At 54.3% G+C, this 17658-nt stretch overlaps 1 protein-coding gene across 1 annotated transcript in view; it reads right to left on the bottom strand.

The window, feature by feature from the left end:
* The window catches only part of ZC3H7B (zinc finger CCCH-type containing 7B), a 65990-nt gene that overhangs the window by 22361 nt on the left and 25971 nt on the right, over positions 1-17658 (bottom strand). Inside the window, exons 6-11 of the mRNA XM_017870285.1 lie at positions 12612-12692; positions 10802-10858; positions 3782-3824; positions 2906-3096; positions 1967-2288; positions 934-992 (exon numbers count right to left, since the gene is read on the bottom strand). Of these exons, the coding sequence (XP_017725774.1) occupies positions 934-992; positions 1967-2288; positions 2906-3096; positions 3782-3824; positions 10802-10858; positions 12612-12692 (753 nt within the window). The remainder of the gene's footprint in view (positions 1-933; positions 993-1966; positions 2289-2905; positions 3097-3781; positions 3825-10801; positions 10859-12611; positions 12693-17658) is intronic.

Raw genomic sequence — 17658 nt, 5'->3', positions numbered from 1 at the left:
TTTTTTTTTTTTTTTTGAGATGGAGTTTTGCTCTTGTTGCCCAGGCTAGAGTGCAATGGCGTGCTCTCGGCTCACTGCAACCTCCACCACCCAGGTTCAAGCAACTTTCCTGCCTTAGCCTCCTGAGTAGCTGGGATTACAGGTGTCCGCCACTACACCCAGCTAATTTTTGTATCTTTAATAGAGACGGGGTTTCACAATATTGGCCAGACTGGTCTCGAACTCCTGACCTCGCGATCCATCCGCCTTGGCCTCCCAAAGTGCTGGGATTATAGGCGTGAGCCACCATGCCCAGCCCTTCATCAGATGCTCTTTTATTTATTTATTTATTTATTTTTGAGATGGAGTCTTGCTCTGTCACCCAGGCTGGAGTGCAATGGTGTGATCTTGGCTCACTGCAAGCTCCGCCTCCTGGGTTCACACCATTCTCCCACCTCAGCCTCCCGAGTAGCTGGGACTACAGGTGCGCACCACCACGCCCAGCTAATTTTTTGTATTTTTAGTAGAGACAGGGTTTCACCATGTTAGCCAGGATGGTCTCTATCTCCTGACCTTGTGATCTGCCCATCTCAGCCTCCCGAAGTGCTGGGATTACAGGCGTGAGCCACCGCGCCCGGCCCAGATGCTCTTTTAAACTCAGGACCTGGCTGAGTCTGGAGACCAGGGATGTTACTAACCCTGGGGAAGTCACTTCACCCTCTGAGACTTGAATTCTTCTACCAGACAAGGGCAATGGTGCCCTCTGTGTGCCTGCCCAGCACATGGCTTGGTGAGGAAGGACACAAGGTAACCATCTTTGATCCATCCCCTCTGGGGGTGCCCGCCATGGGGAATGCAGCACCTTACCCCGTGCAGACGGCTCATTCCCCGACTCTAGAACCCACAGCCCCCAGCAGGGGATGAGAGGCCTGGATCCCCACTCCAGTCACTCACCGAAGGGGCTGGTTTCTGAGCACCGCTAGGGGGACGGTGGTCCTGTGAGTTGGTCTCCTCTGGGCAGGGAGAAGACATAGGGGTCAGTGGCTCTGGCTCTGAGGCGTGAGGGGCCTTCCTAGGGCTTCCCCTTATGTGTTGCTAACTCAGAGAAGCCTCCAGGCCACACGTCCTCTCCCACTCCCGCTGAACCCCTGACTCTATCCTCTCCTCTCCACTACTCTGGGGCAAAGACGCCTCCCAGCCCGAGTGTGTCCACTCCTTGCTTAAACTTGCCAGGGCTTCCTGCTGCCCCTAGGAAAAAGCCCAAGTTCCTTAGCTTGCTCCCAGGTCCTTGGAGACCAAGGCCCCCACCCCAGCTGCTCTCCTCATCAGCCAGCCCCACGCCATGCTGTGCCAGGATAGTGCCCCTGCTTCCTCTGCCTGGCAGGCAGAGAACTTGACCTTTTCCTTCAAGACCCCGCCTTCAAGAGCTTTTCCTTCAAGACCACTTCCTCCAGGAAGCCTCCTTTGGCCCTGAGGCTGAGTGAATCCCCTCCATGCCCCCACTGTCCCGTTAAGCCCTCTCAGTCGAGTGCCCTGGGCTGTCTCCGACTGCCGAAAGCTAGCCCCACCAGGGCCCAGACAACCCGGCTTCCTCCCTGGGTCCCTGGCACCCAGCCCAGAGTGGTGCTGTGGGAGGCCATGACCTTGTGCCCTGCCCCCAGCCTCAGGATCATCCCATGGGATCTCACCAGCCTGGTGACCCAGGGTCCTGGGAGACTGGGCAGGGAGCACCAGACTGGGAGTCTAGAGGCCTGGACTGTCATAGCTCTCCTCTGCTTGATCTTGAAGAAGACACCCGCCCCTCAGGCCCAGCCCCACACTGTGCCGAGCACTGGAGAGACAGCAGCACATAGACATGGCCCGGGATTGCTAAGGGGTAATGGGGACAGAGAGATCTGTAACTCCACTCCGCTCTCCAGGGACCAGAGAGACCACAGCACTGTACAACCTGTCCAGGGAGGGTGAACGTGCCCACCTATGGCCTTACCCATGAAGGAATCAGGTTTGTCCAGGGAGCCTCGTGTCGACCCAAAGCTGTCGAGTGCATCCAGTCGGGTCTCCGAGTATGGGAGCAGGTCCAGGGGGTCCAGCGTGGGGCCCGGGGGATCGAGGGCATCCAGCACAGAGGCGGCCAGCTTCTTGGAGGGGTCCATGACCAAGCCGAAGGAGGCGGGGGGCAGTGGGCTGGAGACAGGGATGGAGCCACCCACCACAGGTGGTAGCAGTGGGGTCCCGCCGGGGAACACGGGTATCAGCTGGGGCAACTCACTAGGCACGCCGCTGCCAGACAGGCCACCCTGGACCAGAGACTACGAGGCAGGGACAGAGGGAGGGGTCAGAGGAAAACAGGACTGCCCAGGCCTGGGCAGCATCAGGCACTTGGGGAAGCAAGGAGACCTGCACCCTGTCCCCTGGCTTCAGCCTGTCCCACGGGGGAGCAGTGCTCACTATGGTCCCTTCTGGCCAGACATTCTGGAGCTTCATTTTTTTTCCTTTTTTTTTTGAGACGGAGTCTCGCTCCATTGCACAGACTAGAGTGCAGTGGCGTGATCTTGGCTCACTGCAACCTCCGCCTCCCGGGTTCAAGCGATTCTCCAGCCTTAGCCTCTTGAGGAGCTGATACCAGAGGCATGCGCCACCATGCCCGGCTAATTTTTGTATTTTTAGTAGAGACGGGGTTTCACCATGTTGGCCAGGCTGGTCTCAAATTCCTGACCTGAAGTGATCCGCCTGTCTTGGCCTCCCAAGGTACTGGGATTACAGGCATGAGCCACTATGCCCAGTCTGCAGCTTCATTTCTGTCCCTACTGAGGCCTCCTCCTGAGACACATGACATGAGCATGGGGGCCTTCCCTCCACCCCGGGACAATGGAGACACGGCGGGGAGAGGGACTCAGGGGAGCACAAGGAGGGCGGTGTGGCTCACCAGTGAGTCCAGGAGGGTGTCCAGCTCTGGGCCAAAGACATCCCCATCTGAGAAGTCATCCAGGCTGTCGGTGCTGGGGAGGGTCCTGCTGCTGTCCAGGGGGGCCAGCAGGTCCAGAACATGAGGGAATAGGGGCATCGTGGGCGTGGAGGGGAGGAGGGCCGGGGAGGCTCGAGGGTCCACATAGCAGTCTGCGGATGGGGTGGGCAAGAGATAAAGGGGAGCACTGCTTGGTGGGGGTGGAGGAGGCATCCTGAGCCCCACGACGCTCACCCAATACCTTCCCTTCTTCCTTCAGCTCTTCCCAGGAACCCTGCCTTCCCCATCGGCTGATCCCACTGGCAGACACTCAGGGGGTGGTCAAAGAAGGCCACAGCCCCAGAGCTGGCAGGGGCCCTCAGTCCTATGATGTCAACGCTTGGCCCAGGCTCAATGCCTGAATGTCCACTGTTGCTGCCTCCTTCCTCTGGGGTAAGCAATGCCCTCTCCCAGGGACACTCTTAAAAAGGCAACCTTTTCTGGAAGCCAATGAGGAAGAGGAGGGGAAAGGGCTTTGGAAGAGGCAGGGATGTGCAGGCAGCCTGGAGTGAAGGCCATGGGACTGTTGCACCCAGCTAAGAGGCAGCACCCGCCTCCGCCAGGCTAGAGATGCCCTCCCCTCCCTGAGCAGGTCTGTGGCTCTCAACCCACTGTTTTCTCCCATGCCTCAGGGAGTATCAGGGTGGGGAACCCCTCAAAGGCCCTCTCATCTACAGGGCTGGGATGGGGAGAGGACTTGACTCCCCTGACCTCTAGGGGACATCAGGGGTGGGGGGCTGAGTGCCCCCCAACCTGGGGCCTCAATTTCCACTTGTTCCCTCATATCAGGGACATTACCTGTTTCGATGTCATCTATGGACCCCAATCCATTAGAAGTTCCCTGTGGGGAGAGGGCCACAATGGCTCTGCAGCTGGGAAGGCCCCGATCCCGGCACCCAGGACCAGCCCCTCCGCACATGACTACGCTGTTGACCCAGCACCCAGGAGCACTTAGAGTGCCAGGGGAGATTAAAGCCCTCACATGCAGCTGGGCACGGTAGTTTATGCCTGTAATCCCAGCACTTTGCGAGGCCGAGGTGGGCGGATCACCTGAGGTCAGAAATTTGAGACCAGCGTGGCCAACATAGTGAAACCTTATCTCTACTAAAAATACAAAAATTGGCCGGGCGCAGGTGCTCAAGCCTGTAATCCCAGCACTTGGGAGGCCGAGACGGCGGATCACGAGGTCAGGAGATCGAGGACCATTCCGGCTAAATACGGTGAAACCCTGTCTCTACTTAAAAATACAAAAAAACTAGACCGGGCGACGAGGCGGGCGCCTGTAGTCCCAGTTTCTACTCGGAGGCTGAGGCAGCGAGAATGGCGTAAACCCGGGAGGCGGAGCTTGCAGTGAGCTTTAGATCCGGCACTGCACTCCAGCCTGGGTGGCGAGCAAGACTCCGTCTCCAAAAAAAAAAAAAAAAAATTAGTTGTGTATTGTGTGTAGGAGCCTGAACCTTGTTTTTACTTGGGAGGCTGAGGCAGGAGGAATGGGTTTTGGAACCCAGAGGGCAGAGGTTGCAGTGAGCTGAGATCATGCTCACTATACTCCAGCCTCCAGCCTGGGCAACTCCGCCTCAAAAAAAAATGGCAGGGCGTGGTGGCTCATGTCTGTAATCCCAGCACTTTGGGAGGCCGAGGCGGGCAGATCACCTGAGGTTAGGAGTTTGAGACCAGCCTGACAAATATGGAGAAACCCCGTCTCTACTAAAAATACAAAATTAGCCAGGCGTGGTGGCACATGCCTATAATCCCAGCTACTAGGGAGGTTGAGGCAGGAGAATCACTTGAACCCGGGAAGCAGAGGTTGTGGTGAGCCAAGATCGAGCCATTGCACTCCAGCCTGGGCAACAAGAGCGAAACTCCATCTCAAAAAAAAAAAAGCCCTCACATGTGCTGGGTCCTCACCCCTGTGGTGCCCAGCAAGAGGCTGGATGGGCCAGGAGGTGGGGCATGGGATCAGTGGAGCGCCACAGCTGCCCCTCTAGGGAGGGGTGGTGAAGGGCAGGGAGGGAACCTCTGAGTCTTGGCTTCCACCTGCCACGGGGTGGGGTCCTCACCCTGGTGAAGGCGGCAAGGGTCATACCAAGCCCCCTATGCAGTACCACAGATGGCTTGCAGTTCAAAGACAAAAGTGCCCTCTCCCTGGGTCCCCAGGCTCTCCTCTCCCATGGTAGCCCCAGGTCCCCCAAGAAGCAGAGAAGGGGATGCAGCCCAGGTGGGATCCCACTGCCTTCCTGCTAGAGGGAAGCTGGGCCTGAGCAGGCTGTGCAGCCTAGGCAAATTTCCCCATCCACTCTGGGCCTGCTTCACTCACTGCTGGGGAAGGCTATCAGGATGAAATGACCTGCTATGTGTGAAAAGTTCAGAATAGGGCCTGGCACACAGGAAGTGCTTTGTAAGTGTTTTTTGTTTGTTTATTTGTTTGTTTTGAGACAGAGTCTCGCTCTGTTGCCCAGGTTGGAGTGCAGTGGCATGATCTTGGCTCACTGCAACCTCCACCCCCTGCGTTTAAGCAATTCTCCTGCCTCAGCCTCCCGAGTAGCTGGAATTACAGGCGCCCGTCACCACACCTGACTGACTAATTTTTTTGTATTTTTATTTTGTATTTTTATTTATTTATTTATTTTGAGATGGAGTTTTGCTCTTGTTGCCCAGGCTGGAGTGCAATGGTGCGATCTTGGCTCATCGAAACCTCCGCCTCCCGGGTTCAAGCAAATCTCCTGCCTCAGCTTCCCGAGCAGCTGGGATTACAGGCATGCGACACCACGCCTGGCTAATGTTTTTATTTTAGGGTTTCTCCATGTTTGTCAGGCTGGTCTCGAACTCCCGACCTTAGGTGATCCATCTGCCTCAGCCTCCCAAAGTGCTGGGATTACAGGCGTGAGCCACCACACCCAGCCTTTTGTGTTTTTAGTAGAGATGAGGTTTCGCTGTGTTGCTCAGGCTGGTTTCAAACTCCTGAGCTCAGGCAATCCGCCTGCCTTGGCCTCCCAAAGTGCTGGGATTACAGGGGTGAGCCACCACACCCAACTTTTTTTTTTTTTTTTTTTTTGAGATGGAGTCTTGCTCAGTCACCTAGGCTGGAGTGCAATGGTGTGGTCTCAGCTCACTACAACCTCCGCCTCCGACATTCAAGTGATTCTCTAGTCTCGGCCTCCCGAGTAGCTGGGATTACAGGCACATGCCACCACGCCCAGCTAATTTTTGAATTTTTTTTTTTTTTTTTTGAGACAGAGTCTCACTCTGTCGCCCAGGCTGGAGTACAGTGGCGCGATCTTGGCTCACTGCCAGCTCTGCCTCCCAGGTTCACACCATTCTCCTGCCTCAGCCTCCTGAGTAGCTGGGACTATAGGCGCCCGCCACCATGCCTGGCTAATTTTTTGTATTTTTTAGTAGAGATGGGGTTTCACCGTGTTAGCCAGGATGGTCTCGATCTCCTGACCTCGTGATCCGCCTGCCTCGGCCTCCCAATGTGCTGAGATGACAGGTGTGAGCCACTATGCCTGGCCTGTGTTTATTAGATGCACAGCATAAGTTCCTGAGTCCCAGCTATCAGGAAACTGGCCTGGGAGAGCTGGTGTTTTATTCATCAGCTCCCACGCTCTGAACTTCAGGCCGTGGTGCATCCTTCCCTGTCCTGACAACCTCCCCTTTTTCTCTGAGTCCTTCAGAGTCCAGCTCAAGTCCTGCTTCCCTGATAAGGCCCTGGGGGGCCCCGCCCTTTCGGTGTCCCTACAGAGGGCCAGATGGAGGACCAGACTCCACCACTAGCCTTCCTTTCCCAGGACCAGCAGCCACAGGACCAGGAGCTAGATTCATCCGGCATCCTGACTCACGCCAGCCCAGGCCAGCATCTCACACCCATTGTGGGGTTTAGCCCTCGGTCCAGGCGCCCTGCGAGGTAGCATCCCATGGCATGGAAATGTCAGCCCAGAAAGTTGCCATGCACAGATCAGAGCAGGGCTGTCTGATCCAAGAGCCTGCCCTGAGTCTGTCCCTTGGAACTGTACACTCCCCCACCCACACCTGCACCAACACCCTGCACCGCCTTCCTGCATCTGAGCCTGCCATGGAGCACATGGCAAATGTGTGCACTTCAGTCTCTGGAGTGTTTGCTCACCACAGATTGGCTGCCAAACCAAGGCCGCCATGCTGGATCACAGAGCTGCTATCCTCATGGTAAGTACATAAAGTCTTTTTTTTTTTTTTTTGAGACAGAGTGTTGCTCTGTCGCCCAGGCTGGAGTGCAGTGGCGTGATCTCGGCTCATACAACGCTCCGCCTCCCGGCTTCGTGCCATTCTCCTGCCTCAGCCTCCCGAGTAGCTGGGACTACAGGCACCCGCCAGCACGCCCGGCTAATTTTTTTTGTATTTTTAGTAGAAACGAGGTTTCACTGTGTTAGCCAGGATGGTCTCGATTTCCTGACCTTGTGATCCGCCCGCCTCAGCCTCCCAAAGTGCTGGGATTACAGGCGTGAGCCACCGCGCCTGGCACATAAAGTCTTTGAGGGAAGAGAGGTACCAGATGAACATCTCTAGGGAAAGCGGTGATTCTCCCTGCTACGTCGTGCCCATGGCTCCCAAGTCATACAGGACAAAGTCGCCTTCTCAGCCCTCCTGCCCATGCCATCAACCCAGCCTGCCAGGCTCACTCTTCCTGCCCTTCTGCATGGCACTCCTTCTGGTGACATCCGTTTAGCAACAAAGGTCTATGGAGCTCTATCTCTCCTGAAGACGCCCTGCTGGGAGCTTTCACACTGACCCACTGTAATTCTGTAACCTCCACAAAAATGGCAGGTACTGGACCCCTGTGAAAGAGAAGGAAGCTAAGGCTCTGAGGGATGGAGTGGCCTGCGTAGATAAGGAGCGGGCTCAGGATCTGAGCCAAAGCACGTCCCACTGCAGAGCCCAGGCTATTCTGAGCCCCATGGGAGGAACTGGTCTTGTGGTCTGGGGTGTCTTTCTCTCTTGCTGCTTAGCCTTTGCGCAGGCTGTGTCCCTGGTCATGAGTGCCGTTTCCCCCCTCTCCAGCTCTCCCTTCCTCTTAGTCTTGCTTCCCTGCCTCACTGAAGCCCTCTCCCACCAAGGCTGCCTTGGGCTCTCTGTTCCTGGAACTCACAGCCCTCCTTGCATCTTGCTCCCCATACTGCCAGAGGCAGCTCTTGCACAGACTCTGTCTTGTAGGGCCTCTGCCTGGCTCCTGGGTCATAAGCAGCTCCCTGAGGGCACAGCCTGGACCATCCCCACTTCAGATGCACATGTGGAATGACCAGCCGGCTGAGCGAATAGGGTGCTCATGGTGGAGAACCTACAAGGACCCCTGCAGCCTGCGTTTACCTGTGTCTGTGCACAACTGACAGAAGGCCAGGGGCTCTGGCTGGGACACCACCCTGCCCTCATGTGTCCTAGGGCCACTCCGTGTGTGCACGTGCACATGTGGGTACCATGTTGGGCAAACTGAGTTCATGAGGCAGGTCTGAACTGGTCCTCTCCACTGTGGGCTTCTTAGAGCCCTCCCTAACCATGCCCCGCCTGACCTCTATGAACGTGCAGGAGGAGCCCAGAAAGATTGCAGGGATGGGTGAACGGCCTGGCTGGGACTGGGAGTGCCTGCGTAGATGGCACCATCTGTGGTCATCTGGCTGCAGACTGAGCAGGGCTTTGAGGCCTGGCCCTGGAGAGCTGGGCATTCAGCCCATATTTGCTGTGGCCCCCTGGCCACAGTCATCAGTCGTTCAACAAATATCTTTTGAGCATCTGCTGTGCCTGCCCAGCCCCAGCTCCGCTTGCTGTGATGAGAAGCTACCTCAGTGCTCTATTCCCAGCGTCTGAACTGACACTGGGTACAAAGCAGTACTCAATAAATACCTTCTGAATCAATGAATAGAATTAATGCTGCCTCCCTTCAATGCCTTCCCAATGCTAAGACTGAGCTTCTCACCAGGGGCCAAGCGGTCTGGCTTATATCTCCTGTTCCAGGACCCCCAGGGGGCTGCCTGCCTTAGCGTTGGCTCCTCCCACACTCCTCCAGGCCTCAGGGTCTTTGTAAACACCTTCCCCTGGTCTGGAATGCTGTTTCACCTGCACACCTGCTCCTACCTCTTCAACCTTCCGGTCTCAGCTTAAATGTCACTGAATCCTGTCTAAATCAGGCCTCCCAGTTGCAATGGCTCAGGTCTCCCCACACTCTGCCTTCAGAGTCCTCATCACGGTTTGTAACCAGAAATGATCTGGCTAATGTCCTAATGTCCCTCCTGGACTGTGAGCCCTTTGAAGGCAGGGAACAGAATTGTTTTGTTTATCACGTACCCAACCCCAAGCTCAGTGCTTGGCCCATACTGGGTAAACTTAGACAAATCACTTCTCATTCATTTAATGTTTCCTCTTTGGAGCACCTGGTATGTGCCAGGCCTAATAATTTCTTTTGTTTTTGAGATGGAGTCTTGTTCTGTCTCTCAGGCTGGAGTGTAATGGCGTGATCTCGGCTTACTGCAAACTCAGCCTCCTGGGTTCAAGTGATTCTCCTGCCTCATCCTCCCAAGTAGCTGGAACTACGGGTGCACGCCACCACGCCCAGCTAATTTTGTATTTTTAGTTGAGATGGGGTTTCACCGTATTGGCCAGGCTGGTTTTTAACTCCCGAAATTAAGTGATCACCCACCTCAGCCTCCCAAAGTGCTGGGATTACAGGAATGAGCCACCGTGCCTGGCACACATACCATGAGTGCTACAAAGGCAGATCATCACCCGCCTTCTTTGCAGGCTGGGAGGCCCCTGAGGGCAAGGATGCAGCTCTCTCAGGCCCAGGGCCAAGAGTGTTTTGTGAGCCTCCTTTTGGAATGAATGAAAGAAAGTGCTGCAAAGCTCTGGAGGAGGGAGGCCTGCTGCTACCTCGCTGTGTGACACTGGCCCTGTCCCCGTCCCACTCTGTGCTTCAGTTTCCCTTAACGTACAAGGTGGCAGGACCTCGGGTTCCATCAGTGCTCTTATAGCCCATCCCTCACTTTCCAGAAAGCCTCAAAGTCTACCTGAGCAGCTCCTGTGTGGTGAGTAGGGGGCAGGGGTCTTAGTTGTGTGCCAGGCCCTGCCCCACCTCCCGGGATGAGCCAGGCCTGTCTTGGCCCTTAGAAGGAGTCCCTAGCTCGGGACAGCACAGCAGCTCTCCGCAGTGACTGCCCACTTCATTTCCTGCTGGGTCCCGTGTACCGGGTTATCAAGCACTTTCCTCCCCTGTTTCTGTTGAGGGATGGTCCGCATTTCAGAATGTGGACTCTGAAGGACCTGCGCAAGGCTGCAGGGCCCAGTTGGGCTCTTCCTCGTCAGAATCCTCAGTCTCAGCTGCCTCTCCCCAGCAGAGTCACTGAGCCAGGGAGAGCAGGATGGGTTTCAGCAGGGGCATGCCCTTGAGCTGGGCTTTGAAAAGCGAAGAGCTAGAGAAAGGCAGGGTGGGGAAGAGGAAGACATTCGAGGCCCAGGGGACTGAACCTGCAGAAAGGCTGGTGAGAAAAAAAGCAACACAGCAGGAAATGTGGGGCGGGAGGCAGAAGGAAGGCACGTGGGACCAGGTGCCCAGACTGTGTCCTGGCCAGGGTCCATGAGTAAGGCTGCCCCCAGTGGCTCCCCGGCAATGACCACTCTCTGCCAACAGCAGCCATGGCCTGTCCCCACACCCTGCCCCCGTGGTCATGGGAGGCACCTCCTGGGGAGGCGGAGGCCCCTGGACCCGCTGCCTGAGGTCATTTATACCCGGAGAGAGTGAATCCAAACCTCTCATAATGGATAAATCAAGACAGGTTGGCTCAGCCCCAGTCCTACCTGATCTGCCACGCCAGCCGCAGTGCCATTACTGAGCAGAGAAAAGGTTTCCAGTTCCTGCCAGAGATTGGAGAGAGGTGGGCAGAGGTAAAGATTCTGAAAAGATGCTCAAGGTCCCCTTAGCTGGGGCAGGAAAGAAGCCCTGACACAGGCAGCTGGGATCTGCAGTGTCTCCTGAGTCCCTGTCCCCAGGCCTGCCGGAAATCACCTGCTCTGTCTCTCTGGGTCAGATTCTGGGGTTTTCTTCCGCCAACCTTGACCTGGGCAGAGGACCTCCCTGCACACCTCTACTGTGTGTCACGCACCATGCTAGACACCGTCTCAAACATTCTATCTTTTTACTTATTTAATTTTTTTTTTTTTTTTTTTTTTGGGGGGGGTCTCACTTTTTCCCGGGGGGGGGGGGGGAGTGGCCGGGTGTCAGCTCACTGCAAGCTTCACCTCCCGGGTTCACACCATTCTCCTGCCTCAGCCTCCCGAGTAGCTGGGACTACAGGCACCCGCCACCTCGCCCGGCTAGTTTTTTGTATTTTAGTAGAGACGGGGTTTCACCGTGTTAGCCAGGATGGTCTCGATCTCCTGACCTCGTGATCCGCCCATCTCGGCCTCCCAAAGTGCTGGGATTACAGGCTTGAGCCACCGCGCCCGGCCTTATTTGTTAATTTTTAAAATTTTTTTCTGAGACAGTCTCACTTTGTCCCATAGGCTGGAGTGCAGGGGTGTGATCTCAGCTCCCTGCAGCCTTGACCTCTGGGGTTCATGTGATCCTCCCACCTCAGTCTCCCAAGTAGCTGAGACTACAGGCGTGCACTACCACACCAGACTAATTTTTGTACTTTTTGGAGAGAGATGGTTTCGCCATATTGCCCAGGTTGGTCTTGAACTCCTCAGCTCAAGCAACCTGCCTACCTCAGCCTCCCAAAGTACTATGATTATAGGCATGAACCACTGCACCCAGCCCATTCTCTCTCTTTTTTTTTTTTTTTGAGATGGAGTTTCACTCTTGTTGCCCAGGCTGGAGTGCAATGGCGCGATCTTGGCTCACCGCAACCTATGTCCCCCGGGTTCAAGTGATTCTCCCGCCTCCGCCTCCAGGGTAGCTGGGATTACAGGCATGCGCCACCACGCCCGGTTAATTTTTGTATTTTTAGTAGAGACGGGGTTTCTCCATATTGATCAGGCTGGTCTCGAACTCCTGACCTCAGGTGATCTGCCCGTCTCAGCCTCCCAAAGTGCTGGGATTACAGGCGGGAGGCACCTCTTTTTTTAATTCTCCCATGAGCCCTCTGGGGTGGGCATAAATTATCTCCATCCTCCGGATGAGGAAACCAAGGTGGAAAGAGATGAACTAACTTGCTCAAGGTCACAGCAGAGACTCGAGTCACGAGCTTTCCCATGTGCAGCCTCGTGGCCCTTGGCAGGTGCCAAATGAATCTGTGTGGATCTGAACCAGCCAAACGGATACCGACACTTCAAATTTGCACCATATGGGGGTTATTTTAGAACATAATGCTGAAGGACGCCAGTGTCAACTCAGGCCACCTCCAGGTGATTAAAGTCAGCCAGCGCAGGGAGGGAGTAGTTTTCAACAGCTGGAGTCTAAGGTGAGCTAGAAGCGGTGGCTGCTATCTCCTTTTCTGAACGGTTCCGGGGCTTTCAGCCAACAGACAAGGAAGATCACCTGCTGTCGCCCCCCTCTGTCCTAACCTGGCCCTGGCCACCCTCACCCACATTCTCCACGGTGCCTGGTCCCTCGCTTCAGACCTCCTCACATCCACACCGACCCTCCCAGGGTCCCGAGCCCACCTACCTGGGGCCTCTTATATGCCTTGCGAACTCGCAGCCCCAGTTTCTGGGCCAGCTCTTGACCAAGCTGAGTCACACTTTCATCCTGCAGAGGACAAGACACAGGGTGGTGGGTCAGTCTGCCCGGGCTCACAAAGCCGTGCTCCTGGACACCTGTGCAGCCCTACGGGGGGAGGTCATGGTCACCCCATGTTACGGATGAGAAAGTGAGGCCCCAGGAGGTGACCCTGGCTTGTCCAAGTCACACAGCTAATGAGTGGTGGCACCAGGACCACCACCCCATGCTTCTGTTTTCCTTTTATTTGGGGTAGAAAATGAATCACTTTGTTTTTATTTTAGTATAGTCTTTTTATTTCTAAAATTTAGCAAGTGACAGTGTCACTGTAGAAGGGAAGAATGTTACAGGGAGAGCAAGTGCTCCCTGGGTCTCCGCCTTCGCCCTAGGCTTTTCCAGGAGGGAATCGCACTCTGCTGGGCTGATGTGTTTCCTTAGGGCTCTTTTCTAGGAATGCATGAATGCAGACCTATAAAGAATGCTTAGGCCGGGCGCGGTGGCTCAAGCCTGTAATCCCAGCACTTTGGGGGCGCCGAGAGCGGCGGATCACGAGGCAGGAGGATCGAGACCATCCTGGCCCTAACACTGGTGAAACCCCGTCTCTACTCAAAATACAAAAAACTAGCGGGCGACCTGGCGGGCGCCTGTAGTCCGCAGCTACTCCGGAGGCTGAGGCCAGGCGGGAGGGAATGGGCGTGAACCCGGCGAAGCCCCGGAGCTTGCAGTGAGCTGAGATCCGGCCCACTGCACTCCAGCCTGGGCGACAGAGCGAGACACCGTCCAAAAAAAAAAAAACAAAAAAAAAAGAATGCTTAGTTCTGGCTCATGCACTGTACCATCCGCAGCACTTTGGGAAGGCGCCATTGAGTGGGCGGATCGACCGCCGAGGTCAGAAGTTCAAGACCGCTAGCCCTGGCCAACTGGTGAAACCCCATGCTCTACTAAAAATAGAAAAAAAGCCGGGGCCATGGTGCGGGTGCCTGTAATCCCAGCTAGCTCAGGAGGTTGAGGCAGGAGAATCACTTGAACTCCAAGAGGCAAGATGGCTGCATGAGCTGAGATGCACGCCACTGAACTCCCAGCCTACACAACAGCAATACCGCCTGTTCAAAAAAAAAAAAAAAAAAAAGCTTAGTTTTTGTTTTGCGGGGATTTGGGGATTGTTTCTTTTTTTTGTTTTGTTTTTTTGAGACGGAGTCTTGCTATGTCCCCCAGGCTGGAATGCAGTGGTGTGATCTCAGCTCACTACAGCCTTTGCCTCCTGGGTTCAAGAGATTCTCCTGCCTCAGCCTTCCGCATAGCTGGGATTACAGGCATGTGCCACCATGCCCAGTTAATTTTTATTTTTTTTTTGTATTTTAGTAGAGACAGGGGTTTCAACATGTTGGCCAGGCTGGTCTTGAACTCCTGACCTCAAGTGATCCACCCGCCTCAGCCTCCCAAAGTGTTGGGATTACAGGCGTGAGCCACTGTGCCTGGCTGTCTCTTTCTTTTTTTAAACAGGAATGAGGTCACATTATATAGTTCTACAACTTGTTTCTAAAACGAAACAATGTTCTGCAACCCTTAGCAAGTGAGGATACATAGATGAGGCACAGGGTTGTAAGGCCCAAAGGAGCCAGGGCGTGGAAAGCTTGCAACAGTGCCTGGACCACACTTAGTGACCACTAGACAGCAACCATCCTTCCTTCCCTTCCCAGGCTGTAATATAGAACATGCACTACGTGCCAAGCATGAGTGAGGGGCAAAGGATACCCCAGCGAACAGGGCAGATGGGCCCAGGCCTCATGGAGATTCCAATCCAAAGGGGGAGATCAGACAGTGAACAAAGAAACAGATGGCTACAAGCTGGGGTCCAGGCACAAAGGGGCAAGGAAGGCACTGACATCTGGGCATGTGTCTACCTCCGACCTCACTGACAAGCTTCTGGAGGCCAGGGCCTGGGTTGGAGTCATCTGTGATCCCCAGTGCCCAGCATGGAGCAGGGGCTCGGTGAATGTTTGCCAACAAAGATTGGGAAAAGAGAGAGTTCCCTCAAGCAGAGCCAGGAGCCCTTAGTTACTTTCGTCTGGCCATTTACTAACCCTAACTGGGTCCCGGCTCCTTTCTATCCCCTGTGGTGGGGATGAAAGCTGCTTTGTCCTCCTTATGAGTAAGTACCAGTGAGACCTGGGTGTGGATCTATCGTGGACACTCTAAAATGCTATATGGATCAGGGGACTATGGTCATACAGAAAGGCTGTCTTTTGTTTTTTTTAATAGACAAGCTCTTGCTTTGTCAAACTCAGGTTGAAGTGCAATGCTGCAATCATAGCTCACTACAACCTCCACCTCCTGGGCTCAAGCAGTCCTCCCACCTCAGCCTCCTGAGTAGCTGAGATCTCAGGTGCATGCCATCATGCCCAGCTAATTTTTTAAAAAATTTTTTGTAGCTCAAGCCTGTAATCCCAGCACTTTGGGAGGCCGAGACGGGTGGATCACTAGGTCAGGAGATCGAGACCATCCTGGCTAACACAGTGAAACCCTGTCTCTACTAAAAAATACAAAAAACTAGCTGGGCGAGGTGGTGGGCGCCTGTAGTCCCAGCTACATGGGAGGCTGAGGCAGGAGAATGGCATAAACCTGGGAGGCGGAGCTGGCAGTGAGCTGAGATCTGGTCACTGCACTCCAGCCCGGGCAACAGAGCAAGACTCCGTCTCAAAAAAAAAAAAAATTTTGTAGAAACAGGGTCTTGCTATGTTGCTCAGGCTGGTTGCAAACTCCTGAGCTCAAGTGATCCTCCCACCCTGGCCTCCCACAGTGCTGAGATTACAGGCATGAGCCACTGTGTCTGGCCAAGAAAGATTCTTAATTGTGAACTAAACAGAATTAGAGAAACAAGAATAATAAGCAATGAGCATGATAACACAAATGTGTTCTGAACACTTACTGTGTCTGGCCATTGTGCTAACTGCCCTATACGATTTTCGTATTCTATCCTTGGCACAGCCCTAGGATGCACGGTCATCACCCCATTTTACAGGGGTATAAACCAAGGCTTAGAAAAGCTAAGCCATGGCCAAGGTCACATAACTAGTAGGTGACAGACCCAAGATTAGAACCCAAACCCAGGCCAGCTCTCTAGCATCAATATCCTTGGCCACTGTGCACACTGCCTGTCCTCTGCTCTGCCCACCCAAATCCTTCTTGCCACTTTCTGCCCTACTCAAGCCCCACCTCCTCCAGGGAGTCTTCCAGGATTCTGGTCACTCTTTTCCTTTCCACCCTTCCTGACTAGCATTTACCTTTCCCCAACTTCTTTCACATCCATTATTTCAGGGATAAAGTAGGAAGGGGATCGTATAGATGTGGAACTGATGTGCAGAGATGGGAAGTGCTTCTTCACACTCAGGCTGGGAGTCGCAGGTGGAGCCAGGCTTAGACCCCAGCTGCCTTCATTTGTCTCCAGTGGGCTGCGGGACCCTGTGGGGCACAGATCTGTGTCCCACAGGGGCGCTCAAAAAATATTTGATATGTGGATAAGTAAATGGGGAGAGGGGGATGTAACCAGCTGCGAGCAGTCCAGGGCCACCTCACAGGCTCTCTGTTGATAATTTCTCATTGTTTCTTCCCCACCTAGTGACAGCTATGACAGCAAGACTTTGGCTTTATTTATTTATTTATTTATTTTATTTATTGAGACAGAGTCTTGCTCTGCTGCCCAAGCTGGAGTGTGGTGGCGTGATCTCAGCTCAATGCAACCTCCATCTCCTGTGTTCAAGCAATTCTCCTGCCTCAGCCTCCCGAGTAGCTGGGACCATAGGTGTGCACCACCATGCCTGTGTAACTTTTTTTTTGAGACGGAGTCTCACTCGGTCACCAGGCTGGAGTGCAGTGTCGCGATCTCGGCTCACTGCAACCTCCGCCTCCCAGCTTCAAGCAATTCTCCTGCCTCAGCCTCCTGAGTAGCTGGGACTACAGTACACGCCACAGCGCCTGGCTAATTTTTATATTTTTAGTAGAGACAGGGTTTCACCATGTTGGCCAGGATGGTCTCAATCTCTTGACCTCGTGATCCGCCCACCTTGGCCTCCCGAACTGCTGGGATTACAGGCATGAGGCACTGCACCTGGCCGAGGTCACCCTTTTACTCCTTATGTCAGTTATGTGCTTCTTCAGTGCAGAGGTTAAAAGCACTGACTCTAGAATCAGACTGCCTGGGTTCAAGTCTTAGCTCTGCCACCTACTGGCTGTCATGATCTTGGGTAAGTCAGTTTCGTCTTTTCTTTTGTTTTGTTTGAGATAGGGTCTCGTTCTGTTGTCCAGGCTAGAGTGCAGTGGCGTGATCAAAGCTCACTGCAGCCTCAACCTGCTGGGCTCAAGTGATCCTTCCACCTTAGCCTCCCAAGTAGTTGGGACTTCAGGCATGTGCTACCATGCCTGGCTAATTTTTGTATTTTTTGTAGAAATGAAATTTCACCATGTTGTCCAGGATGGTCTCAAATGCTTGGGCTCAAGTGATCCACCCACCTCGGCTTCCCAAAGTGCTGTGATTATAGACGTGAGCCACCGCGCCCAGCCGTAAGTGGTTTTCTCTCCATGCCTCCATCCCCTCATTTATTTATTTTATTTATTTATTATTTTTTTTTTTTATTTTTTTATTTTTTTTTTTGAGACGGAGTCTTGGCTCTGCCCCCAGGGCTGGAGTGCAGGTGGGCCGATCTCAGCTCACTGCCAACGCTCCGCCTCCCGGGTCACGCCATTCTCCTGTCTCAGCCTCCCGAGTAGCTGGACTACAGGCGCCCGCCTCGTCGCCGCTAGTTTTTTTGTATTTTTAGTACGACCGACCCGCGGTTCACCGTATTAGCCAGGCATGGTTCCCTCGATCTCCTCGACTCGTGATCCGCCCAGTCTCGGGCCTCTCTCAAAGTGCTGGGATTAACAGGCCTGACGCCACCGCGCCCGGCCCCCTTCATTTATTTTTTTCAAAACACTTACATCATATTTTGTTTGTTTT

This window comes from Rhinopithecus bieti, unplaced genomic scaffold (assembly GCF_001698545.2).
Source record: "Rhinopithecus bieti isolate Rb0 unplaced genomic scaffold, ASM169854v2 scaffold_4967, whole genome shotgun sequence".
Classification (NCBI taxonomy): Eukaryota; Metazoa; Chordata; class Mammalia; order Primates; family Cercopithecidae; genus Rhinopithecus; species Rhinopithecus bieti.
Note: the sequence above shows the minus strand (reverse complement) of the source record. Positions and strands in the feature narration are given on the sequence as shown.